This window comes from Pangasianodon hypophthalmus, chromosome 8 (assembly GCF_027358585.1).
Source record: "Pangasianodon hypophthalmus isolate fPanHyp1 chromosome 8, fPanHyp1.pri, whole genome shotgun sequence".
Classification (NCBI taxonomy): domain Eukaryota; kingdom Metazoa; phylum Chordata; class Actinopteri; order Siluriformes; family Pangasiidae; genus Pangasianodon; species Pangasianodon hypophthalmus.
In genome coordinates this window covers 8558500-8586212 of record NC_069717.1, presented here as the reverse complement: position 1 = coordinate 8586212, position 27713 = coordinate 8558500, and the positions used below count along the sequence as shown (strand labels likewise).

Genomic DNA, 27713 nt, shown 5'->3' with positions numbered 1-27713 from the left:
AACATAATTCTTAGTCAGAGCAACAGTTCAGGTCCTTCATGTTTTTATTCATTCATTCATAGACCTACTGTGAACTGCATCGTCAGATTGCAGACCTTTACATATTTTGTATAGGAGCTCCACATCTTAACACGGGAAGTCGTTTCTGCAAGTTATTACTCAAAAATACGTAAAAATAAAAATGGCAGATGAGACAGTTGACATAGTAATCTCAAAAGTCAAAGTCAACTTGATTGTCAATTCTGCCACATGTTCAGCACATACAGAGAATTGAAATTATGTTACTCTCAGACCCTAGGTGCATACAGATAACACACACAAAAAAAGGATGTAAAAATACAAATGGAAATGCAAATGGATACATATAAATAGAGTATAAATGTAGATCTACAAGGCACAACAGATAGAGTGCAAAGAGTGCAGATGTACAGTGAGTAGTGCAAAGAGCTTATCAGACTGTTCAAGTGACAAATTTAAAGTGACAAAGTTAAAGTGACAAACGGAACGATTGATGGTTGCACTTGTGTTTTGAACTGTCCAGTATTAACTGAACCCCTGGGTGCCCTGTTCCCTTCCCTCATTTCATATCTCTTGACTCAATTTTCCCATTTGAAAGATGCGCCCTTGCTTTTCAAGGTAAATGGAGAATGTTTCCAGTTTATTCATGTACAATAAATTCTATTGTTGCACACTATAAGGCCAAAAGTATGTGAACACCTGACCATCATACTCATATGTGCTTGTTGAACATCCCAATCCAAAGTTGGTCCCCGCTTTACTTTTTCGGGAAGGCTTTACATTAGATTTTGGAATATGGCTGTGAGAATTTCCCATTCGGCCACAAGAGCATTAGTGAGATCAGGCACTGATGTCGAGTGGGGTTGAGGTCAGGGCTCTGTGCAGGCCACTCAAGTTCTTCAACTCCAACCTTGGCAAACCATGCCTTTATGGACCTCTCTTTGTACACAGGGGCACTGTCATTGCTGGAACAGGTTTCGGCCTCTTAGTTCCAGTGAAGGGAAATCTTAATGCTACATCATCCAAAGACATTGTACAATGACAGTTGTCTGGTTTCAACTTTGGGGCAACAGTTTGGTGAAGAACCACATATGGGTGTAATGATCAGGTGACCACATACTTTTGGCCATATAGAGTATGTTTGACTTGGCTTTGACTTAACCCTAGACAAGTACATAGTTAACATAAGTTAGCTGTATTTATTAGGGAAACCTTTGGCCAAAAACGGTGTTATGGAAACCATCAGGGACTTGAAGGAGGGAGAAAAGCTTCTGCTCCTCTGTTTTAGTTAAGATATAGACAATAAAAAAGATAACATGACAATTTCTTATTAATTTGCTATACATAACTATTTAAACATTTCTACTGTAAACTTGTCTAATTTTCTGCATGTAAACTTTTCTAGTGTTTACATCTTAACTAAAAGAGATCAGCTTGTTTTTGTGTTGTGGTTATCATGAAACTCTGTATATACACGCAATATAGTTTCTACCTTAGACCTTACCTTAGTCTTGGAAGTGTTCAAATACTTTCCTACCTGCCTAACTAAGAAGCTGCCTTCTTATTGAAATGCACTGCACACTTCTGCCATTTTGACTATGCACCCTGTATCAAGCATAAATTAGGCATTGCGTTCAGTGACTACTTGATGAAACAGAGCGGTTGTAAATCCACATCACAAAATGAAAATGAAGAGCTGCTAGGAATTTGGTTTGAAGTGCTATACTTTAAGATTCATAACTATTTTTGCATTGCAGCAGGGCTGTGACATGCCAACTCTTGATTGCTCACTATGAAGGTTTATAGCCAGCAAGAAGTGCATTTAAAGAGGAACACAGATTGAATATTCATCCTTACTTTATACAGTCGCATAGAAATGAGCACAGATTCAAGCACGGCATACAAATTATTCCATGTCTAATTTCTGAAAAGTGATTTAAGCGCAACTGATGAATGAGCATCTGCCATTTGGAATCAACCACCAGTCCTTAATTTACATGAAACAAACCTTAATGCATGCAGGCATGAAGGCCAATTAAAAAGCTGTTTATTCTTGAAATCGGATATTTTTCATATTCTGTAAAATCAATGTGTATATTTTATTAATAGACAAATCAGCACAATATTATGGCAAAAAGGTCAGAATTACAGATATACACACAAATAGGAAACAACAGTCTGTAATGGCATGTCGACATGATGGATGTGGAGGATTTGCTGAAGTTGTTGCTAAGCGTAGGTTTAGAAAATAAGGAAATTTAAGGTAATTTTTAGACGTTGGGAGCTGAGATCGAGTGGTCTAAACTGCTCTTTTCTTCGTGCAAAACCTTATACTTATACTACAATACAATTTCTTTATTCATAACATGGATTTTTTTTAAATATTGTGACTTTATTTGGAAATAATAATAATAATAATAATATTGTTTGTATTGTTATACTTTGTTTTCCAATGCAATTTACATGCAACACTTCAATGCACCAACCATTTAGAAACTTTATAGTTCGAAATATTATATATGTAAAATACGTGTAAATATGTATAAATATTATATGTCCAACATTTCCCCTTGGGGATCAGTAAAGTGCATCTGTCTATCTAAATCAGCTTTAAATCATATACACCGCTGAGCCATAACATTAAAACCACTGACAGGTGAAGTGAATAACATTGATTATCTCGTTACAGTGGCACCTGTCAAGGGGTGGGATATATTAAGCAGCAAGTGAATAGTCAGTTCTTGAAGTTGACGTGCTGGAAGCAGGAAAAATAGGCAAGCGTAAGGATCTGTAATGTGTGATGGGTTACTGCAGTTTTAGTTATGAATTACGCTATCAGGTTTAAATTGCTTATCTGTTTTAATTCAGCAACTAAATCCATTAATTAAGAGAAATGAGTAGTCATTCAATTTAAAAGAAACGTCGTTGTATAAGTGGAGGTGTGTAAGTTGGTTCCACGGCATCTTCTTTTAATTCTGTGCAACGCTTTATTAGAGCCAGCACTAAGTGACTGATAAGTGACAGATCTGGTATGTCTCAAGCTGCAATGTGACGTATACTCCCTAGTGTGCATCATGTCAACGTTAGCTTCTTATGACACATGCCCTTTTGTTGTTAAGGGGACTTTGCCCTTTTCAAGGGGTTGTGCTGATAAATTATTTATATTTTTATTGGCATAGACGTGAGTCAAACAACTTGAACCTCTACGTAAGTGTTTTGTTGGCCATTTACTTTGGTCATTTCAGCTCTGTGAGCTTTGCCTTTTGTGGAGTTTTGGGAGCATCACAAAATGCAAATCAGCTGTGCCATGCAGTATGCTGGGTGACTGGCGTTCATCAACATACATACGCGAGTATGGAAAAAAAAAAATCTGCTTTTATAAATCCGAGGGAAATTTTTAGTTTGGTTTATGCACAAGTTACGCACAATTTATGCACAACTTTAAGTTGTCATTAAGTACTCAATTATTGTGCTTTTAAAATATTGTTGTAAATATACACTTAAGGCACATATTCAGGCAATGCTTATTTTTGCTGCATCGAAAACATATAGTATTGATCCACCAATGAATTGGAATCGTATTGAATTTTAATGTTCTCTGTCGTTACACTCCTAATACTGTGGATTCTCATTTGTTATCTTGTCATTAGTTGGTTCTCATAACTGACTCGTTGTACGCTATGTTCAATAAAAGGTTAAGTTCAATAAAAGCACTTTGTATTGCTTAGCAGTCAGTTTTGCTATTGTCTAAGATGGAGAAATGTGAGGAGGTAAGGGTGAGAACAAATCTATTTTAGAGGTCACAGGGCAATGCTGTCTGTGCTGATACTGAGACTTTCAGCAAAAGCATGGACAATTCATGAAATTATACAATGCTTTGGTAAAAACATCAATTTTATGGTGAATCATTGTGGTTATGTTACACAGTCAAAAAGTGGTACTGAACTTAATATTAGGAGGAAAAAGCACTTAAGTTCAAGGTCAGTTTTCTGATTAATCCTCACTATTTATGCTTTACCTTATTATTTACAGTGAATGCAGTGTTGTCAGCGATAGAGGGAACTCAGCTGCTGTATTATCTCCAGCCACACCCTGCCCTCAATCCCATCATGCACCTGCTCCCACCCAATATCATGGTCTCTGGCCATGAACTCATCCCTGGAGTGCTTCCTCCAAGTGATAGCACAGGTAAGATTTCCCATGATGCCATGGCTCTCAAATCACTACTAATCCAAGACAGCAAATGATTTTAAGGTTTTTAAGTAGTCCCCAAAGTGACTTAAAGGATGATATTGCTCAGAGCCATCAGGAAAAAAATAAAATTAGATCCATAACCGCTTGGCTGAAGCAGGACACCCTTTGTTGTCATGGGGACAGCTCGTGATATCTTGGCGGGGAATAGACTCTGACAGAATTTTGTTGGGTCGAAAGTCAAGCTTCGGGCATAATCAGATGCGCTTTATTCGTCTTGTCTATTTCTTGTGTTTGCTGCTGGGGGATTTGTGATCCATCCCTGCTGAATCTCGATCATAGGAATTCTCTACACTGAATAAAACCTGAGTTTATGGGAGTGTGTAATGGATTGTGGTGGGTTTGACAGAGCAGAGGAAAATATGCAAAAAGAGCTGATCGTGACGCCAGGCTAATCCGCCAACACTCCAGACTGGAGTTTTAAAAAGAAGACACAGTTCACACTCGCTCGCTGTCTCTCTGTTCCCTCAGTCTGCGTTTCTCTTTTTACCTCCCAGCTTGCACTTTCAACAGCCGCACTCCAGCCTCATCACTGCACCTCATAATTCATACATTGCTAGTAAAAAATGTAAAATCATGCTAAATATCAGCAACCTAAAAAAATTAAAACACCACCACCCTGAAACATTAAATTTAATCATGCACATGTGATAATTCTTTGGGAAGCCAGGAAGATATCAAGATATCATGAATAAAGGAAACGTTAGCTAATATAAGACCATTAAGCCTGTTTCTAGACATATTTAGTCATTATTCTATTGCCAGATAATTTTGCTTCTTTCTAGAAAGACAATTTGAAGCTTGAAATGAGTGCACATCTAGAAATAGCCTTAATTTTCTAATAAAGAGAAATATTAGCTGAATTTGCCTTACTTGCTAAGATAGTATTTTTGCATTTTAGGTTAATTTCACTTATTGTTATTAATTCAGTAAACAATACTAAAATAATATAAATGAAGTATCATCAGTTGTTGCTCATGGTTGGTGAGTTTATGCAAATTTTTATAGATTTATTCATTTTTTTAATAATGGTACAGCTAGAAACATTCTTTTAAACACATCCACATGAATTTTGGTGGAGACACTAGTCACTATAAAATGTTACCTCCTGTACGGAAGTGTTCCTTTTTTTAATATAATTCAGATGAACCCATTATCACCTTCTTTCCTTTTTTGTTTATTTGATTAAGAGAAGGATTAGCAATTAGAACTAATTAGCATTGTTTACATGCAGCCTAAAAATCTACTGAAAATCCGAGTGATAGTTTATACACCTCAATCAGAATAGAGTAAACAGATTCAGGGCAATTTGAATTAAATTTCTATCTGATTGAATGAGGTAATCATTTTAATAATCTGTTAAATAGAAGAACAATAGCCTTCATGTGTTTGTGATTACTTTCTGTCTCGCCCTCTTTCTCTCTTTCTCTCTCTCTCACTCTGTCTGTCTGTCTGTCTGTCTGTCTGTGTGTGTGTGTGTGTGTGTGTGTGTGTGTGTGTGTGTGTGTGTGTGTATGTGTGAGTGTGTGTGAAAACCAAAGCTCTTGAGTTCTGGTTGTAACTGAGATAAACTGACTGATCCTTGAGAGTGAAGCACCACTGGCTCTGACTCACATAAATACCAGCTTACCAGCTTATAGCATCCTGTCTACCATAACATTCCACTCTTCTACACATACACACATATACACACACACACACGCACACACACACGCACATTATACACCGACAGAGTCTATGACCTTTTCTTACACACAATCAATCCATGAACACACACATACGTGCAGTGTGTAAATGCATTGTAACACTTTGTTCATGTCCAAACACAGTTCTCATGGGATCTGGGTTTCACGTGGAGAGTTAATATTTTAGTGCTTCAGTGCCTTTTCCTTTTGTCTAATTCCTTTTTTTCAGTATTTAATGTAGAAAGGTTTTGGGACAGACTAATCATAAATTCATTAGCTGAGCTGCTGGGAAAGTGAAAGTGCTTGTCCAAGCATTTCAGTGTCCTTGTCCCATCCCATGCCTGGAAAACTAATTAACTTACTCAAAAGTATGACAAGTTAGTTAGTGAGGTACGTGCATTGGTAGTGACTGTGTTTCAGGGAAGAGAGAGCTCTAGACTCAGTGAAGCCATCGTCCTTATCCTCCTCCAATCATCGTGGTAATTTTGTTCAAGAAATAATAAAAAAAAAAACAATATTTTGGCTATTTAAGTTGCATAAACAAACAGGCAGGCGGGGGAAAGAAGAATGAGTAGAGTAAGCTACAGTTACAGCATCAAGCTTCACCTCACCACCATGAAATATATGAACTGACTCATGGCTATGACTATGACTATGTCTTATATCGAAACATCTAGGTCTTTGTCTATGTCTATAGATTGTAGTAGACTGTTATAGAAAATATTCATGTATTATATAAAATGCAGTGATTAAGATGCTGGCTCTATATTCAGCTCTTTAAAACTGAACATTTCTCTTCAACATTTCTCTTTAAACATTTACATCCATCTATGTGTGGATGAATGTAGCTTGCTGGCTTCAGGGTGAGCCTCTATCTGGCCTTTCAGAGAGGATTTTAAATTAAACAGCAACAATGGGTTATAAAGTGAACACTTTGGCTGGTGGTTTTGGCATTTCTATGGAATGGGTTTTTTAAGAGTGCTGAGAACAGCAGGAAAATGATGATAGCCAAAAGGACTGAAAAACAAAAGTCTAAAATTAGTTTCAAAACAAAGTTTAACTGGTTTATGAAGTTGAAACAGATTTTTTTTTTCAAGATAACATGCAGGTTAATTACATTCCTGTACAATCACTCTTTCACACAATTTTGGGAGATCACACTAGAACTGTCTAGTTTTTACTAGAACCTGTATCTAAAATCTGTTTTAGGAAAGGTGCCAAATGCCAGAATGTATGGGATTCTCTTGAACAAGACATTATGTAAGGAATAACACACAACAAATCGTGCCCCAGTGAAAATAATGCACACTGGGGGGGCGTGATGCGGCACAACGCGCAAGCGGAGTGCCGCTTCCCAGGAATGTGTCATTCCAGTTATACCACAACGATTTGCCAATGATTACAATGTTTATTTATTTATTTTTTTAAATAAATGACTCCTCACACATTTTAATGGTTTATAGTTACATTTGCACAGCTTGTCATTTTACAGAGAAACCAGACTCATTTGTCCTGAAGACTTTATTGAGCTGGGAAACTTTCACTTTTACAAAGTGCTTACATTCAATACTTCTTCCATGAATGTTAAATAAATGTCTCCTAAAAATGTCACTACATCAATGATTATACATTTTACTTAAACAACAATACATTTTTTTAAATCCAATTATTATTATTCTTAGATTATGTGGCACGTCCATCGTACTATTCGCTGTGTATGACCTGTTACTATAGAAACAATAATATATTATAATAAACGCATCAATATAAAGCTGTCGTTCATGTTACAGCTGCATCTACTGTCTTCAAGCATTCAACCATGCAGTGATATAATATTTATTATTGTTGAATTCTCATATCTGATTGATCAGCTCTGATGGTAGTCCTGGCACTGGTTCATTACAATGTATATACACTGTAGGCTCCAGTGTCAGAGCTGTAACAGTCAGTCAGTTTTTTTTGCCATTAAAGAGATTTGCATTTCCCAGTTTCTCTGTAACATGTCAAGCTATTTTTTTTTTTTGTTGTTTTATTAACTTCAAGAGAGAGTTAAGAGGCTGGCGACTGTTTATAGCTGCCATAATTTAATACATGAACTAACTTGTCCAGTGGATGTTCCACAACATAACTTGCAACTATAAACAGCGAAAAAAAATGTGTAATGTGACATGCTTTCATAAATAAAAGTTGTAATTACCGACAAACTGTTGTGGTATCTAAGAAGTAAAATGCTTCAGATCATGCTGTTATAAGAAAATAATCAACTTTGTGGTGGTAAGAGAAGCTCTGCTTCATGTTGGGCCATATCACACCACCCGGGCTTGGATTATTTTCCTGTAACAGCACTCCCCATTGAGTGTCATTTCTATCTTACGTAACTCTTCATTCACTTTAGCCTTAGTGGTCCAAGTGATTCCCAAAGTGAATTGTGGGTGATGGTTTCAGCATTGGCTTACAAGAGGAGCATTCTGTTGATTGTGTAAGGCTTTAAAGCACAGTGTTATAGACCTACAGGTATACTTTATTGATCCCAAAATGGGGAAAAAAAAAAAATAAATCAGCATACTTGTCTTTTACTGTAGAGGGGCCAACATGTAGCTGGAGGTCATACTGGTGTGGTGTCTTTGTGCTGCCTGTCAAAATCTTACAAACTACTACATATACAAAGCAGACAATAGCAAACGAGCTATTAGATTGCTGCTCAATAGGCCGTTATGGTGTAATGGCGCTCATTTCTTAGTGACTGTGTGCTGCCCGTTTTACATTTTCTTGATGACCCAATCTTTTTAAAATGAATTCTAATAAGAGATCTTTTCTCAAACACTAGCATAATCTTTTATACCTCCTACTGAACAATGAAGTTCAACTATTTTTCATTTTCATGTCTGATTGAGCTGCCAAATACTAAGAGCCCTGGTGTTCTTGGGTGCCGGTTAATGGCATATCTGCCCTACTAATCAAATCACTTGTTTAAGTGGTATAAAAGAAGAACAGCTGTCTCACTTTAAAGAAACTGTATATACATTTTAGATGGGCAGATTGGGCTTGATGAGAAGACTGGAAGTGGACGAAATGATAATGTTCAGATTAATGGCGAGACAGACGTTATAGGTCTAGGACTTCAGTAAATTCTGTGCTGCTAAGCTGAATAGATGACAGTGTAGACATCATGCATCACAGAGTCTTAATGTGCAACCGTCTAAAAGGCAGACGCTGGCTTTCACCTACTGTGCATGAATACCCACTAATGAAAACAATCATTACGAGATCCTAGATTGCTCAGTCAGTTAGTTAAAACCTGTGATAAACAACCAACTACTAGCAAAACCCACACATTTAAATTTCCTGTGAAACTCTCTCCACTAGCAGTGGTGCTGTTCTGTCAGTTCTGATTAAACTGTTGGTGCACTCTCTTGACCTCATGATTATATAATTTACTTTTTCCTGTTTCAAGATTTTATTTTTTTTTACCCTTTTGTTTCCAGTCAAAATAGAAAAAGCATGATTATACTGAGAGCTAAAAACTAGAGACGTGTGACCCTTTCATGCCTAGTAATCCATTTGGCAAGCGAAATTGATATTTTTGGTTCGTTTGTTATTCAGGTTTGCTTTAGTTCACACTGTACATAATTTGAATTCAGACAGTTATATAATTAATTAATTAAATAATAATAAAAAAAACTGTCTGAGGGCTAAGTATGGCTGCAAGCATACTTGTAAAACTTCATTTATTGGTCATAATGGTAAAGAAATATTTTCATGTAGAAATCACAAAAAATAAAATAAAATAAAAATTGCCCAAGCATGAAGACCATGCAGCCAGAGGTAAATAAACATGAATTAAACATTTTGTGTCTTGCATTCTGTGTTTTATTTCTTTCTTTTTTTTCTGTTTTTGTTTGTTAGTCCAAATATCCAGAACACATGTAATTTCTGCAGCACTACAGCTCTGCCCTTTGGCTTACAAAGTCTACAAACTCTACAAAAACCCCAAATACGTGCACTGTTTGGTTTGGTTTATTGAGTTGATTCAGAATGGAATCGCTTTTTTGCTACTATAGAAGAGACCACCTCATTCAGACGGTCTCCGCATCCTGGTGCGATTGTTGTGTTTCGCATCTGCCAAACGTTCCGCACTGAAACGGGAAACGCACCAGGGGTCGATTCAAAAAGACTAATTCTGAAATCATCTTTAGATGTTTAGCACTCTGAAATCCTTAGACCTACTCTGAAAGCTCCATCAGTTCCCCTTTTACTGAAACTCTCTTTTTGTATGTGTGTTTCCAGGAGACGCTCTGCAGAGACCTCGGCTGCTCCCGGCATTCTCATGTGTGCTGGAGAGGGTGTGTGTGTCCCTCGCTCCCTCCGTACAGGCCTTCGAGGCAGACTTGCTAGAGAGGCTGAACAATGATCGCAACAACACGGTAACACACCCATCACCATAATCTCGTAATGCACTCAAAGGCCATTTTATCAAGTACACCTGCCCATATGGGTCACTTTGCGTGCTACAAAAAATGAAGATATCTGAAATAGATATGTAAACTGACAGGCTTTATTTGTAGATAATTGTGCTTAATTCAAGTATTTATTTCTAGAAACCAGTAGAACGTATCTGCCAGTAAAACAACACAATTTTTGTTGAGGATGCAAACATGATGTACTACTTTCTAAATCTTTGTTCTAATCATATGCATACACAGATTTCCTCTCTGTGGGATTTAATTTTGGTTTGTTTACTCTGTATTAATATACTTAACTAGCTTGTCATATCTTATTACATTACTTTAGCTACCACTGTTTAGCCTAGTCGGTTAGGGCAACCAAAACATGAGACAAGGCTGTACACTGGAACGTTTACTTGCCTGGTGGGACAGCTAATAGATTTATGATTTGCCCACCCCTGAATTACTAGATGATTCAGGCTAATATTAGACTAGATTAATTTAGATTAGACTAATTTAGATAGACTAATAGCTCTTTCTATACAATATTTATTTTTTCTATACTGTTAATAAGCAGAACCGGATATTTATCAGATACTGAACAGTGAATGATTCTCAGTGATGCAGAAGTGTCGTGTCACCACACCATTTGCTTAATTCTTTGTGAAAATAAGAGATGTTTTTAATATTTATGGAGGCCCGAGAAAGCCCATTGGATGTCACTGTGAATTCTGACAACAGCCAATAAACATGTTTTTTTTGCCTATAACTTAATGTGTTTTCTTCACATGAGGTGAATGTCATGCTTTGATCAGGTTGTTGGTTTTGTGGTATAACGAAACCTAATAGATTCAGTTTGTAAACAGTATAAATACCAGCTGACACATTATTCACAGTGTACAAGTGTCGCTGCTGACACTGTAGAGGTAATTGGTGATGATTTAAGCACATTTTATATATATATATATATATATATATATATATATATATATATATATATATATATATATATATATATATATGTGTACATATATATATATATATATATATATATATATATATATATATATATATATATACACATATATATAGATATAGTTACTACATATTAAATGAAATGAAAATAGATGCTTAATAAATAGATGCTTTTGGATATCATAATTTTAGCTCTGTAACTTTACTTCTGTTTGAGATTTATCCACAAGATGATATTTTAAAATAATTTTTTTTAAATTGTTGTGACAGTTTCATTCATGATTCATGTTTGATTCATGGATGTTCGTAATATGGCTTAATTGTCATCGTGTAACGATTAGCATGATATTGCCTCTGTTGTATGTTATCGCTTTCAGTTATTAGCAGCGATACATTGTTGATTTATGAGATTTCGTGAGAATGAGCATGCCTTACTCATATTTCACACAGTTTTCTAACTTGGTTCTCATAATCACCATCCACTCACAAATTCCCTGGGCAGATGTAATGATCTAACGTGGGCTAAACCAACCAAGCCGTCATTGGTGTGAGTGTGTGTGTGTCTGTGTGTGTGTTGCTGTCTCATTGTTCACTGCTTTCTCACTCAGTGTTATTGCTGTCATTATCACACCCACGTGGGAAACAGACTGAGTGTCTTATATTGAATACAATGCAGCATAATCATTACTCACTCTGCACTGGGCCCCGTCGTCACAAAGTTCTCATAAAGAGTAATTACAGAGCCACATTTGTTCGTTCTGTCGTTCGGGAGGTGAGAGGAGCCGCACCGAGCACTGATGCATTTACACGCTTGCACTGATTTACTCATTCGAGACGGAGAGAGAGGGCGGGAAAGAGGACGGATGGATGAAAGTGAGAATCAATATCACTGTCATGATAAACCTCTCATTCCTTCTCTGACGTGTGTGTGTGCATGTGGCTGTGTCTGCACCAGTGAGCTTTCTCATCAGAGGGTGTATACCTATGTGCAATGCTTTTCATTTAATTCTCTCTCTCTTACACACAACCACACACACACAGGCGCTGTCTCAGTTTCAGTAAGATTAATGCACTCTGTTTATACAACTACTGTGCATGCAGCATTCTGTTTTTGATACAATACTGATATGTGAGTATCGAAAATGGAATCGAAAATGAGTACAGAAAGCTGAGGAACATCCCGTACCCGATCCAAAGTCAATTCTGACATCCTCCGCATGCTTCTGTTACCAAGATATGCAAAATGTCACAGGTGTGATAGCTGTGGCCTTCTCGATAATTTATGTCCAGTGTTCATGTGCATGATTCATGTGTCAGTCAACATTACAGGCTTTTACGGTATTGGATACCTTCAGAGGGTTAGATAAGAAAATATGTGACATCTGATCTGATAGTAGTGTTACAGACCAGGAACTGCCCTGATGTGATACTCAGTATTAGATTGGTGTTTCCCTAAATATTGCCTAATAACAACAACAGCAACACCACCACCACCAATAATAATAATAATAATAATAATAATAATAATAATATGCAGTATGCAGAAACAGGGACCAAACTATTGTAATTGAGGATGATCATGGATCAGAGCAGATGAGACATATTCATGCCGTGAATTTTTTAAACCCTAATTTAAAACCCCAATTTAAATCTGCCAATATCCACCCACTATCTCCTTCCTATCACGCGATAGCTACCAACCAAGGAGGATGAAACCTAACATGTGCTTCCTCCAAGACACGTGAAGCCAGCCCCCACATCTTTTTGAACTGCTGCTTATGCTACATCACACACTCAGAGGAAAGTGCTATCCGCCCTCTTTCGCATACATGAGCTCAAAGACGCCCACGATTAGTTAGTGTCACTTGGCAGTGGAAAGAGTAATGCTCCTCCCACCCACAGAGCACAGCCAGTTTTACTCTCTTGGACTCCTGGTCCATGGAAGACTACGGCTCGAGATTCGAGCTCATCATCTTCTGATGATGAGGAGGAATGAATGCTTTTTCTGTTGTTCGCATGACTTCACAATAAACACAATACAAAGAGCAGCCTTGGTAACTAAGAGGCTGTCAGTGTCAGATATCAGCTGATAGTAAAAGTGCTGGTATCTCTGTGTTTGTGTGTCTCTGTATCAAAAATGGGGAAAATAGGATCTGTAATGGAAAGAATATAATAAAGAATTATTACATATGCCCCCCAGATCCCTCTCTCTTTCATTTTCTCTCTCTCTCTCTCTCTCTCTCTCTCACTCACTCACTCACTCTCTTTCCCTTTCATTTTTTGTTTCTCTCTGTTACACCCGTCCCTGCATGCACACAAGCATGTACATAATCCCAGTGTGTGAAGCCCCATGCAGATCATCGTGTTTAGCAGTGTTAAAGTGAGTTTCATCACCTGTTTTGTGTGTGTGTGTGTGTGTGTGTGTGTGTGTGCGTGTGTGCATGCTTGTGTGCTATTCCACACCAGTTTAATTGTGCTGTTCTTCTCATCTCCCCTGTGTCCACACTCTGTCTACATCATCACTATCAGACCAGCACTAAACCTGTTAGCAGGCAAGCCTGCACTCACAGCACATTGCTAATGCATGATGGGAAACTACCTGCTGCAAGTAGTGGCAGGAGACAAAATCTACACAGAAGTTTTACAGAATTCCTCAGTAGGAAGTCATGGTCCGCAAAATGTTCAGATGTGGTATTGATGGTTTCTACTTTGGATGCTGTGATGTGTTTTTTTTTTTTTTTTTCTTTTTTTTTTTTTTCCTTTTTCCTCGGTTTTTCCTTTTTTTTCCCCTTCTAAGCAAGTAATTAACTCAGGCCTGGAGAAAGGCTATCAACATTGACTGCAGAAAATTTATTTGTCTCTTGTAGTTTGGACATTTCTAATCTTTGAGCAATCAATATTCCATTAGCTTCTGTCTCAATCGCAGTTGCATATGTCACACACTTCAGCATTCATCATTCAGAAACAGATTGGAAACAACGAACAACAACAACAAAACCCAAATCAGATGAATACAGCATTTCTGAGCTTTACCTGAAACATTGCTGTAGGGTTTGGTGATAAATTCTAATGTTTTTAATGTATTAATTTTTTTATAAAGGTCCCTGGTGGACTAGTGGTTAGGCCACTGCGCTCTCACTGCCACAGCCCGGGTTCGATTCGCGGCCAGGGAACCAGCCCCGGCCACTGGGGGTGCACACGACAGTGCACTCCCCGTGCCGGTTCCAAGCCCGGATAAAATTGGAGAGGCCAGACGCTACTCTTGATTATTTTCAAGAGGAAGAGATTTGTTTGTGTAGTACCACAGCAATTTGCAAACTATTACTTATTAAAGAACAATTCTTAAATAAAGAATGATGGGGCATACTTTTTTTAATCAGGTTATAGATAGATTTAATGCTGTAAAACTGTGGTACTATTACTAGCCTGACTATTTTTCTAAAAGTTAATAAGACAAACAAAAATGCTGTGGAGAAACCAGAGAGCTTAAGAGCCTTTGTCCTGAAGTCTTTTTCCATGGAGGAAAACTTACTGACATTCTGACACTGGAGACTCCTTCCATAAATGTTAAACAAACATCTCCTTACAACACAATTCACCATATCACCTATTATATATTTTTCTTTGTTAAATACTTTTTTTAATTTCTATTAAGATTGATTTCTGAGTTAGTTGTTACTATAGAAATAACAAAAGACCTGTGTTTTATGAATGCCTTTTGACCAATCATAATCGAGAATTCAAAAGTTCAAGTGTTTACTGGTAATTTCCTGCCGCTTTCCTCTTCTAAAAATCTTTTAGATTTTTCTTTCTTTTTTTCTTGTTTTGTTCCCCCCCCCCATTCAGCTTAATAATGGCATAATATAACCTAATGGCTCAATAAATCTACATCATCAAATAGCCACATGAGCTTCTGAGAGTGTGTGAGATCTGTGAATGACACTCAGAGCCCTACAGGTGCCTCTGGTCTCCGTAAAATCCTAATGAGAGATATCGAGGCAGACAAAGGGAGTGATAGAGAGAAGGAGAGATTGATAATCAATCTTCCCTGGCGCTTGTCTTTCGCTTCTTGCCTGACGTGACCTCTGCGCCGCCACCTTTTGGAGGTGGTAATTCAGCTGTGATTGCGGTTGACGGGAGTCTCTAATTGGCCCTCATGTGGGAGGGTGACCTTTTCAAGGGGTGACTCTTGATGCATTGTCTCTTCATCTAGGCGAGCATCTTCTCACAATGTGCACACACTCACACTCACATGCCAAAACGATAGCCGGGTTTTTGACGTCTGAGGCATAGGGGAAAGAGTCAAAATTATTTTCTTTATTGAATAAAAATGAATGGATCCAAATTCCATGAAATGAACTGCTTCGCAATGCTTCTTTCTCATGCGTTTTTTGGTAGATTGATTGTCTCTTCCTTGTCTCCCATTCATGCTCATCCTCATTATAAAAACTAGCGCATCTCTGTCTGCCAGAGGCTGTAGAAAACGGAGGAAACACTTTGAAGACTTTCATCCTAATTAGAGTGGGTAGCCAATTAATACTCTCTTGGACAGAAGTAGGATGTGGTCTAAAATACCAATCACTTTGCTTGCTCGTTCAAATTGTCTTTCTGCTGTCTCTCCACCAGTCCCCCACCCCCCACCCCCACACACATGCACACACCTTTTTTTTTCTCTGAGCTGTAGCATTCCACCTAGCAGCATGAACCCTGCTTTATTTTGTCTTGTTTTCTGGCTGTTGTAGAAATAATTCACTGAACTTCTAACACACCATGTCACTTTTAGCACACTGAGGCCCTAATTTGCTTCTGCAGTGGGATAAATTGTGTGCAGTTAGTGGGCATGTTGCAGGAGATTTACAAAAATAATAGCATGAGTGATGTCGCATGGAAAGTTTATAAAACATTATGCAAATGAGATTTTTGCGTGTGGTAATTTTTCTTGATAGTCACAGCAAGCTCAGATCTCAAAGAGACTGTTGGAAAAGTAAAGCGAAACTGAAATTGTTTAACACTGATTAAATGTGGTAAGAAATACAATGTGAATGTAAAAAGGTGGGTAGACAGAAGTGTGCGTGTTTTTAATGAGGAAAGAATCAGCATCTGAGGTGCGAACTTTCAGCACATTTTTAATTTACTTTGCAATGATGAGTCATTTTGAGAAAAAATTTGGATTCGTTTATTTTATGTGTGATAACCTCTCTCATTGTTAAGACTTAAATGATATCATTTTGTTTTCAACTTGCTGAAATGGGCTTCTGCAAATATACCTGCTCCTCAGTGACAGTATTTAGCTATCACAAATTTTCACATTTGAAAATTTGAAATTGATTCACTTGAAAAGACTACATTTTTAGGTAGAAATGGCCCAAATTCTGAGTATTACATCAGAAAAGTGTTCGCCCCATCATTAGGAGATCGCAAGTTCGTATCCCAGAGTCACTAGCCAATTGTGGCTGTGAGCTCATATATATATAGCACTTTCCTCTGAGGGTGTTAAGCTGCCCTGTGATGCATGAGCAGCAGTTTGAAACGATGTAGTTAGCTGACCCCACATGTCTCGAAGGAAGGACATGTCACCCTTCACAGTTGTTATGATAAGGTATGCTACTTTATCTAACAACTAAATGGATGTTCTTAATTTTTCCCCCCCAAAAAGCAACAATAGACACCACAAGGGACAGAAGCTAGTAGAGTCAAAGTGGGCATTGTCCCTACATCTCACATAGTTTGAACCATGTCCAGTGGTCTGCACTTATTATTTTGTGCTACATCTCTATGAATTTCACAGTGTGAACACACTGTTCGCATTAAAAGTACACAGATTTTAGTGCTGCTTTTGTCTCTTAAGGTCAGTGTCTCCAACACTCAGCTGAAGCTCTGGGTTCTGAGTGGCTGGAGGAAATTAGACCTCTTAAGAAAGCCATTTGAGGAACCCCAGCAACTGATAGAAGAGTGCAATAAAATCCATAAAGCATGTAAGCGCTCCACTTTTGAACAGTTTTGCACTGTGCAAGCAGGAGCAGGTAAAGTATGTGGGTAGACTCAAGTTGCAAGAAAGAATGGAAGACATGCCAGAAAACCAACACAAGCAAGATTTTTTAGCAAACAAACTCTTTATGCCTTGTTGAATTTCACCACAGATTTAAACTGAGCTCTGCTTTTACATCAAATACTAAAATGTGCAGGACAGATGGTACTCCAGGACGGCAGTTGGGAACCTGTGGATTATAAATTGTTCAGGATATCTGATCACAAGTGGTCAATCAAGGCAACAAACACAAGGTGTGAATGGCCATCCATCTCTGTTTGCGATCGGATGTTCAAATAGATATTAACAGATTGTTTGAACACTGCTTCAGATCATTTGCTGATTGGATCAATATTCTGCCCAGCCCCTTGGCTAACTGCTTGGACTGAGACACTTCAGCCAATAGTAGTACAGTGCCGAAACCACAGAATGCTGGCAGGCACACGTACCTCCAAATTGCAGACCCCAAAGTTAGCATTCAGTTTTACAACATACAAGTAGATAACCTACTTCACCATTAGACACAGCATGGACCATATTCTTATCAAGTCTTCGTATTATGGTCTGTCCCCTTCCTCTTTTCTAAGTCCTTATTCTGATCGTTCCTAATTATACAAACATGTTTTGCAGCATCCATTCATTATTATCTTCTAATACTAACATTACTTCTAAATTTCATCAGAACCATTACTTTTTTAGGACTATCATATTGATTTAAATTGCAATGAGGTGAGTGCTTTTGAACATTGATTTATGTTTTATTCAATTATTTATTGTGCTACCTTCTTCCTAAGTGCTTCAAGCTGGCCTATTTAAGATGTTTTTTTGAATAATCTTGGACATACTGGCAAAGAAACTGTTTGGCATGAGATTTTATGGAAGTGACCCAAGCCTTTCTTCATCTTCTGCCTTCTCTAGTCCATGAATACTGTCTATCTGAAGCCGAATCCCGCAGTAATGTAATTGCCTATCGATCAGATGACGTTGACTCATGGTCTGTGACATGGCCTGTTAGTGTTCTGGTGTTATAGCTATAGCTCAGGATGTCCTCATAAATTAGAATTGCAGGGTTGTGCCACATTTTTAGCTTTGTGACCCTAGTCTAGTGCTTATGAATGAGCAATTACTGCCTTGAGTTGTAATAAAGCTATCACCTCTGGATTAAGAGCAAAGCTAATGGTATCTCACTCAGTTTAGCCTAAAATAAGAAATTTCATTCAGTTCTTTCTTGCCTACATTTTTATATTTTCAGGTATCTTCTTGGCGTAATGGGTGGTAATTGGTTCAGATTAGTGATACGGAATCAGTGCACAGTTTCATTCATTCTGCAGTGCCATTTGTCTTATTATTCATCTTTTACTTCATTCACAGTAGTGGAGAACTAAAGCATCAAAGCAGGTTAGGGTTCAAAGCAAGGCCACTGGGAAGAGGATTTTCTCTCATGCACTTCCTGGCCCTGTAAAAACATGTAGACTACATTTGCTGAGAAATGACAAAACCCAATAAAGTCACGAAAGACCCCCTTTGCTTGACATAAAAGCTGGACCAAGGCAACATTTTTCACTTGTAATGGGAACATTTTCTCGTTTAAAAAAAAAAAGAAAAAAAAAAAGAAAAAAGTCCCTGGAACCAAGGCTTCAGGATAGCTCTAAGTACTAAACTATGTAGTACCTTGTTTTGGGGAGGTATCCTCAAGGGTACATCTTTTGCACCTTTAGTATGTATCTTTCACCTGGAAACGTGAATGTAGTATACCTTTAAAATTGATTTAAGATACATAACTGGACCTTAAGTATGACTGTTGTAGCTTGAATTAGTTTTAATAGTAAAGATTCCACTCTTAGGTGGAAAAATAAAAGGCTTTTAAGAGTTCACTGGATAATTACACTGTTGTAGGGTTCTACACAGAACCTTTCAAGCCCCTGGTAGTATGATTTCAAATATTAAAAACAAAAAAGCACCTGTGATTAAAGAAGCATTTACACCAGTGGGAGATTCAATATCTATCTATCACCAACTACACCTTAATTATGAGTAAAAGCTACAAGGACATTTCTGCCTGATTAGAACTGTGTGGGTGTGCTAGATCGCATAATGTATGACAGTACTGTCTCCTTGGCAACCTAAACAACTCATGAAGTCCTAGTACTAGAAAATTTTGTAAGCATGGCTTGGCTTTTCAATGCGACCTTGTTTTAAGTAATGAGTTTTTGTAAAAATGTGTTAGTCAGAGAAAACACAGCTTGCATAACTTTTTACAGATCATAGTACCTCTTGACTCTGCTAATTCTCTTTCTCATTAAAAAACAAACTAACAAACACTAGGCAGAACTACTCAGTATTGCCACACAAGCTATTACACTAAATTAGTGTGTATAAAATGGTACAAATTATAACTAGATGGAGTTTTGCTGAGGTGCAAAGAGAATGAGCGAGCAGGAAAGAAGTCACCTTTACTTAATAGTCTTAATAGTAGGGGAGAAGATTTGTACTGATTTGTATTTTGGCAGCATTGATGTCATGTCTAAGAAATGTAGTCCCATCTAATTTTAAACAAAAACGAAATTCCGAAATCTCTTAAATGAAAAATGCAACATTGCTCTTTCTTTTGCAATCTGTTGTAAATTCTATAAGCTATAGCTAACTTATTACAAAATTTATTACAAAAATGAGTTGACATGGCCTTTAAAGGCTGAAGATCCATTAAGATTTCAAAATTTTCTAAGAGTGCACATGCACCTTCCCAAATAAAGGATACACAGTAAAGGTACATAAGATGTACCTTTAATGGTACCACCCCAGTGACAAGAAAAAAATACAGGCGAGTGTTATTGTGGTATCTGAAGTATCTTGACGCACTCTTCTGAAGTATCTTGATTACACTTATTTGGTAATGTGAGCTCTTTGAGCTTCTTCCTGGATGATTTCTGTTTTCCATTGTTATGTGTGTATACTTTTCATCATCCTGTAATGTCTGAGCTGTGGCTCAAGCAGTGGGCTGGTGGCTGTCTAGTCAGACGACCTTTGCTACAGCAGCTGAGCTAAATGACGTGTGACCCTTCGAGCTGAAACATTTCACAGTGGAGACACTGAAACTGCAGAGGGAGGATGAGCCTCATTGCGTTCAGAGTCAAGACTACTTTTCTGCTCTCTTTCTTAATATTATTGTTAAGTTTGATTTAGTTCGTGCTTTTTTCCTGTCTCTCTCTCTCTCTCTCCCTCTCTCCCTCCCTCCCTTTCTCTTTCTGTATTGCTCTCGTACTCCCACTCTCTCTGCTCTGTGGCTATGAAAATAGGGTATAATTTAACTGCAGGCCATTTCATTGTTCCCTTTAAGCTTCTTAGCTGTAAAATATTCATATTTTGGGGGCAGGAACAAAATTCGTGACAGCACAAAGAGAGAGCGCGTGAGAGAGGAGAAGAGAACAACAACTGAGAGGAAAGGAACAGAAATAAAAAGATGTAACAGATGTGCCGGGTTAGGATACTGACATCAAACTTTCTATTTTTTTTCCTCTTTATATCTCTCTCTCTAGCTCTCTCACTTCCTATCTTTTCTGTGACTAACTCACATCGGTGTTTAGGTGTGAACAATATGACAGAAGTATCATATAAAGACGCATGAAAGCCGTTTTTAGAAGTTATTCTGCTTATCAGAATGTTTAGATTTCCTAACAGCTTGGCTGCAAAATGCACAGCCGTGACATCCTGTGAAACCTGTGAAGTCTACAAAAATAATTAATAAAGAAATATAGAGGGAAAAAAAAGAAACTGGTGTGAAAATAGCCATTGAATAACATAGTGCCACTATCTGTATCTGTTTAGATAGCCCCAAATATTTGTATCAGTATTTGGATTTAAACCTGAAGGGGGCGTGGCCACTGCATATATTTTTTTAAATAGACTCATATTTATTCGTACTTACCCACAACATCCCCCCCCCAATTTTCTTCTTAATTTAGTCTTGGCCAATTCCCACCCACCTATCACATGACAGCTACCAACCAAGGAGGGCAAGGCATGTGAAGCCAGCTGATCAGGGCCCGGCATAATACACTTGGAGGAAAGACGCCCATGATTGGCTAGTATCACTGTGATTGTTGGTGGAGAGAGAGTTTGCCACCCCTCCCACCAAGAGAGCATGGCCAGTTTTGCCCCTATGGCATTGTTGGGATTCAGACTCACACTCTCCAGACGATAGGGAGAGCACTTAATTTAAACCAACCCTGACCAAGCAGTTAATAAGGATGAATGAATGGACACTGTAAATGCATCAATTTAAATGCATTGTTCACATTCACCTTAATGAACGTGGTCTTTCTTTGACCATTCACTGACATGAAAGTAAAAACATCCTGCTCATATGACTTTTAATTGCGTCCCATGGGCTCCCAGTCTTGATACACATCTCTAGGCTTCACCAGATGCTATATAAACCGTTCTGGCAAGCTTTATTTAAAAATGCCTCGGTTACATCAGTAATAGATCATTTGGTGCATGTTATAAAAGTGCTATGAGTACCCCAATACTCTTATAATAGTCCTATAAAAGAGTATAATAGCGTAATTTAGCGCAGTATTGATATTATATCTTCATACTGTTTCTTGTCCCCTGGGGCTGGTTTGTGATGTTGGAGCTAGGAAATGTCTGAAACTTATACCACACCCAGTCATAATGATTTTACAGATGGAAGGATGGGCTGAGGTTTGGGATGTGTGTCTCGTTCCACTTGATCCCTGGAGTCTGGAGACCTCTGAGTGAAGCCCTCCTGTAGGGAGGAAATTGCCTGTGATAAGTGGAGGAAGCAGTGCATAGCAACCTGCAAATAATCGGAAATGTAATCTGTTATGAGCATGTCAGCATCTTCTGCTGTACCTATGACACTCTGTCCTTAAATAGCTACAGACAACATTTTAAAGTTGTCCATTCTTTAATTAAAACATTCACTAAATATGGACCTTGTTCGTCTTCTGGTTTGGGAGGGGAAAATAATGGTAAAACTCTCCACTGAAGTGTGTGTCCTTTTCTTTCTTTATTTTCTCATGATTTATTGAGAAATCCCACAAAATGAAGAGAAACGGCCATCTCACTCATGAAGAAAGCCAAATACAACAGCATCATGAATTCTAATGAGTTTATTAATGCAATTGAGTCTCTGCTGCTCTTTTAAACTGCTGGCAATCGTGGCAGGCATTTGCTGAAACCAGTCACAACACTTCCTGATTTAATTACTTGATGTTGCTCCTAGAATACCTTAATGTCCCAGAGATCAGAGTGTAAAATATCAAAAATGCTTGTTTGATGCCAAACCTAAGTGCTATATTAAATATTAAGCAATGTATTTCCATTAAAAAAGAGAAATCTGACAAAATACTGAGGTGTAATGGTGGTGTAGAGGGTAGTGTGGACTCCTTATGGCTTCAGGGTCCTGGGTTTGATCTTGAGCTCAGGTTACTGTCTGTGTTGAGTTTCTAATATTCTCCCATGTGGGTTGAGGTGGATTGGCTATGCTAAATTGCCCCTGAGTGTGCATGGTGCCCTGCGATGGATTAGCAACCGACCTTACGCCCAGGGTTCCTGGGTACAACCATAGGCTCCGGATTCTTTGCAACCCTGACCCTGATAAAGCAGTCACTGAAGATAAATGAATAATTACAAAATACTGCTTAAAAAGATCTGTATTCACTAAGCAAACCAGTCTTGGTAATATCTGGTCATGGCTGGTCATGTTCTAATGAGCGTGCTTGATTGACAGCCATTTGACTTTCAGCCTGCTACACTATGAAGCAGACCAGTGAGGAACAAATATGGCACCACTTTAGTTAATTGCACTTTATATCTTCTTGTACCATTCCCTCTTAGAACATTTTAATGGTCCTTTGCTTGTTCCTCTGGGGGAACCCTTAAAGGTTCTATGTAGAACACTAAAACAAAGTGTATCTCTGTGAGAAAGGTTTCCAAATGGAACAAATTTGTGCTATGCACACCTGCCTTTACGTGGCCAGTATTGCCTGCTAAATGCCTACTATATGCTATTTTGTAAATAACTATAAATCAGAGGTGGAAACAAGTCATTGTTTTGCAAGACACAGGCAAATCCCGAGTCAAGATAGACAAGTCCCAAGTCAAATCCCAAGTCAAGACAGGCAAGTTCCAAGTCAAGACAGGCAAGCCTCAAGTCCCAAGTCACGTCCCAAGTCACGTCCCAAGTCACGTCCCAAGTCACGTCCCAAGTCAAGACAGGCAAGTGCCAAGTCAAATCCCAAGTCAAGACAGGCAAGTGCCAAGTCAAATCCCAAGTCAAGACAGGCAAGTTCCAAGTCAAGTTCCAAGTCAAGACTGTTAAGTCCAAGTGAAGTTATGAGTCTTTAACTTTAGGTTTTGAGTCCGTATTTAAGGCCGGAGTAATAATTAGTATAGTAAACTTACAGAAATCAGGCAGGCTTTTAAAAATTGGTGTTTATAATTTTCTAGACAAACTTTATAAGTCAATGGAAATATATGGGTGTTTGAGTGACTATAAGAACTGAATATTTCATTTCAGTTTCAGGTTAGATGTTGTGTACACTGTTTTCACTGAGGCTTTGTCTTGTGATTTGCTTTGTGCAACTTCAAATGCCAAACAAAATTTGTTGCTTTTGAATCTGATATTCTTAAATCACAGGCTCTAGCGCCCAGCTAGCCCAGTTGGTAGCGCATGGGACTCTTGATCTCAGGATCGTGGGTTTGAGCCCCATGCTGGGCGCCAACCCAGGCACAGGGGGTACACAGGCTAGTACACTCTCAGTGCCAGTCCCAAGCCCAGATAAATAGGGAAGATTGTGTTAGGAAGGGTATCTGGTATAAAACCTGTGCCAAAACAATATGCAAGCAACGGAAGGTAATCCGCTGTGGTGACCCCTAACGGGAGCAGCCAAAAGAACAACAACAACATTCTTGAACCACAGGTTCTGCATGTTGTAACCCTTCTGTTTTTGCAAACAACATAATCTTTGTATTCAATGGCTACTATCTTTGGGAGCATGGCTACTGCAAAGTGCTTCTGTTGTCAGGGAATGAGTGATGTTTCAACTTTGTCATTTTCAATAACTTTGTTATTCAATCAAAGGCATAATTTTGATAAATCATATGATTTAATAAATGCTATGAAGGACAGAGCTCCCTTTTTTCTACATCTTTAAACACATTTTCAGTGATTTATGTCTTAAGCGTGTTTAAGAAAGTGTTTGCTTTCTTAAGCCACAGCCAGGGTTTCATAATAGATTGTGAGTCACAATTCCCATTCTGCCTTACTGGGACTGAACTGAGGACTAAATTGCATTATGTCTACTTGAGGAGAAGTTTTGGCGCTCTTCTTGCTGACTGCTGCTTCTGATGTATGAATCACAGTGTAGAGTAGGGTGTGTTCACTGCCTTTCTCTGTAGCCCTGCATATAAACCCTCAGCACAACTGATATACTAATTGGAGAAGTGAGTGTGGGAGGCCTGGGTAGAAAGAGGCAGAAAGAAGAAGAGTGTTGGAGAAATGCTGTTCATCTTCAACGCAGCCTCACATAAACCCACCACTGTGATAAACAACTTCTGACTGCTTCTGCCACAGAGTTTAGCAGTTAATACATCTTAGCAGCAGCAGGTGTCTGACGGTAGATCCATGCCGTGGTGCTGATGGTGTCCTCTTTCACAAATATGTTTATTCAACATGAATGGATATTGATTAATGGACAAGTGCAAGGGCTTAGTCAACAGGGTTTTGTGTTTTAGCCCTGTTTTATGCTTAACATCATTTGCAAGGAGTTTTCACGGGAAGAAATATCCAAAATCACAGCAGAAATTTTACCATTTTATACAAGTTTTAAATTTATTTATTCAATGTCATACCATTTAATCTGTTTTCTATATACTGTATATATATTATACAGTTTATTACACCAAAGTTTATAATCTTTGAAGCATACTATTTTGTCTCACACTGTATTCTGAATGTTAGGCTCCTGAAAATTTGTGTAATGTATCTGAAATTTCTTGTCTTAACCTTAAAACCTGTTAGAATTTTCTTAGCATTATGTTTTTGCTAGAGCTTATTAATTCCGACTCATTCACCACAGAATTACTTCTTGAGCTCTGCAAGCTATTATTATGAATATAAACAGCATAATGCAGCATAATGGCAAGTTGGCGTAATCAGCTGGAATGGTTAAAATGTCAGCAGTCTATGAAACTACACTAATCTTCAAGACAGCCAGTTCTGATTTCAAGGTTTGTTGCTTCTCAATAGCATCTCACCTGTTGAAATAAATACTCTCTCTTTCTCTCTCTCTCTTTTTTGTGCCTGGTATAGAATATAGGCATTCTTACAAAGCTATTAAAGCTCCTCAAACATGCATTTTGTCCAGCCTATGGAACAATGGAGGCATTTTTTGTTTATAATACAACGGTTCTGTTGAATTCTCAATTCTGATTGGTCAGAAGGTGTAACAGCATGGCTCTGACAGTAGTGCCAGCTGTAATTCACACCTAACACAGGTTTATATTAATGTGCTCTTTCTAATACATTTGTATTTTTTTGACAAATGCTCACATAAACTGATTAAAAATGTGTGTATTTTTTGATATGCTGAGGTTTTCTCTGAGGACACATTTATTTAACAATTTAGTATCTTTGGAAGGAGTCCCCAGTGTCAGCACTTTGTAACAGTCAGAGGTAAACCAGTAAGTATAACTAAGATTTCTGACATGGGAAAATCTTCAAGATGGAGGGCTTCGCTGATTTTCTGTAACATAACAAGCTGCATTTTTTTTGGCTTATTATCATCACAAGACAGAACAAAAAGGCTGCTGAAGAAATGAGTGCTGCTATAACATAAATGATATCAGGAACTAACTTGTTTCATGGATGATCCACAACACTAAATGTAACTATAAGTGGCTAAAAAGTACAATATGTGATTCTTTAATGTATTTTTGCATTGGTGAATTGGAAATGTAGATTAGGTCGTGTTTTTGTTTTGACAGCTCTGTTATATACACTTTAACAGCTGCAGGTATTATAGCATGAACGTCTTCTTCCTATGAAGATCTCAGTTATGTCGTAATAATACAGGATTTAACTCATTTTGACTGCTGGGGCTAAAAGGGGGGAAGTAATATTTTTTTCGTTTGTTTTTCACATTTTTTTTTTCTTTTTTAAATCCTTCTTTGAAACAAGACAGACAACACGGTTTTATTAACTTCATTAGTGTGGGCGAACACCAAAGAGCAAGGATTGATGCATCTCAAACTAGTCTTTATATAAGTACTTATTAACTAATGTATTTTGATAAGTCAGTAAGTCTGGGATTCGTGGTTTAACAAAATGGTGTAATTCTTGGGATTACAACAAAAACAGACTAGTCAGTTCAGACTTGCTTTGTTTAAATCTGGTTTACGTAAATATGCAAATGGCTCTGTTTTTCTTCTAGCTGTTTTCAACACCACTTCTTGCTCTTTGGTCAGTGTTACAACATGCACTTCCTTTAACAGCGAAGAAGCCCTGCTTTGATTAGAAGCAGAGGAGAGAGGTGATCGATAGCACAGAGAAAGCCAGAGGACAGAACTGACAGGATCTCAACATAACCATGCAGCCATGACACACGTGCATTGCCTCATTCCCCTCTGAGGATTAAACACAAACAAGGCTTGCCAAACAAGATGCTTCTGCAGGCTAAACACATATAGAGCATATATGTGTGTGAGACGCATTGCGTGTGTTTGTGTTGAATCTGTCACTTGTGCTCCGCACATGGTTTTTTTTCTGCACACTTGCCATCACAAGGGATGAGAGACCAGTCAGACATGCATGAGGATTAAACACTTTTGTGTTTTTTTTTCCTACCAGAGAGCATCCCAGGACCTACACAGTGCCTTGTATAAATATTAACCCACTTTGATCCCCCCTACTTGAATATTTGAGAAATTCATGACATAATATCCCAATTAAGATGTCCTTCCTGACGCAACCCTCCCCAATTTTATCCGGGCTTGGGACCTGCACTGAAAGCACATTATTGCACTGGGGTTGGTTCTCCGGCTGGGTATCGAGCCCGGGCTGCAGTGGTGAGAGCGCTAGTCCTCCAGGGACCTACATGTTAAATTATGTAAAAATAAATAAATACATCAAATATTTTCTGTATGAACTCTTTAGCACTGCTTAGGTGCATTATGCCTACAAGCATTAATTTAACATTAACAGTATAAATTAAAAATATGATAAATAGAGATGATAAAAATGAAGCGAGTGGGTCATTGGTGGTAACGTGGTTGTTTTTGTGTGGT

General features: G+C 38.1%; 1 protein-coding gene and 1 non-coding gene across 3 annotated transcripts in view; both read left to right on the top strand.

Annotated features, from left to right (window-relative positions):
• The window catches only part of nphp4 (nephronophthisis 4), a 184089-nt gene that overhangs the window by 34854 nt on the left and 121522 nt on the right, over positions 1–27713 (top strand). Inside the window, exons 6-7 of one of the 2 annotated variants that reach the window (XM_053236026.1) lie at positions 4051–4206; positions 10242–10378. In XM_053236026.1, coding sequence (XP_053092001.1) covers positions 4051–4206; positions 10242–10378 — 293 coding nt within the window. The remainder of the gene's footprint in view (positions 1–4050; positions 4207–10241; positions 10379–27713) is intronic. The other variant, XM_053236027.1, reaches the window with a different exon arrangement.
• Positions 24075–24147, top strand: trnak-cuu (transfer RNA lysine (anticodon CUU)). The gene has a single exon. It is a non-coding gene; the product is annotated as a tRNA-Lys (tRNA).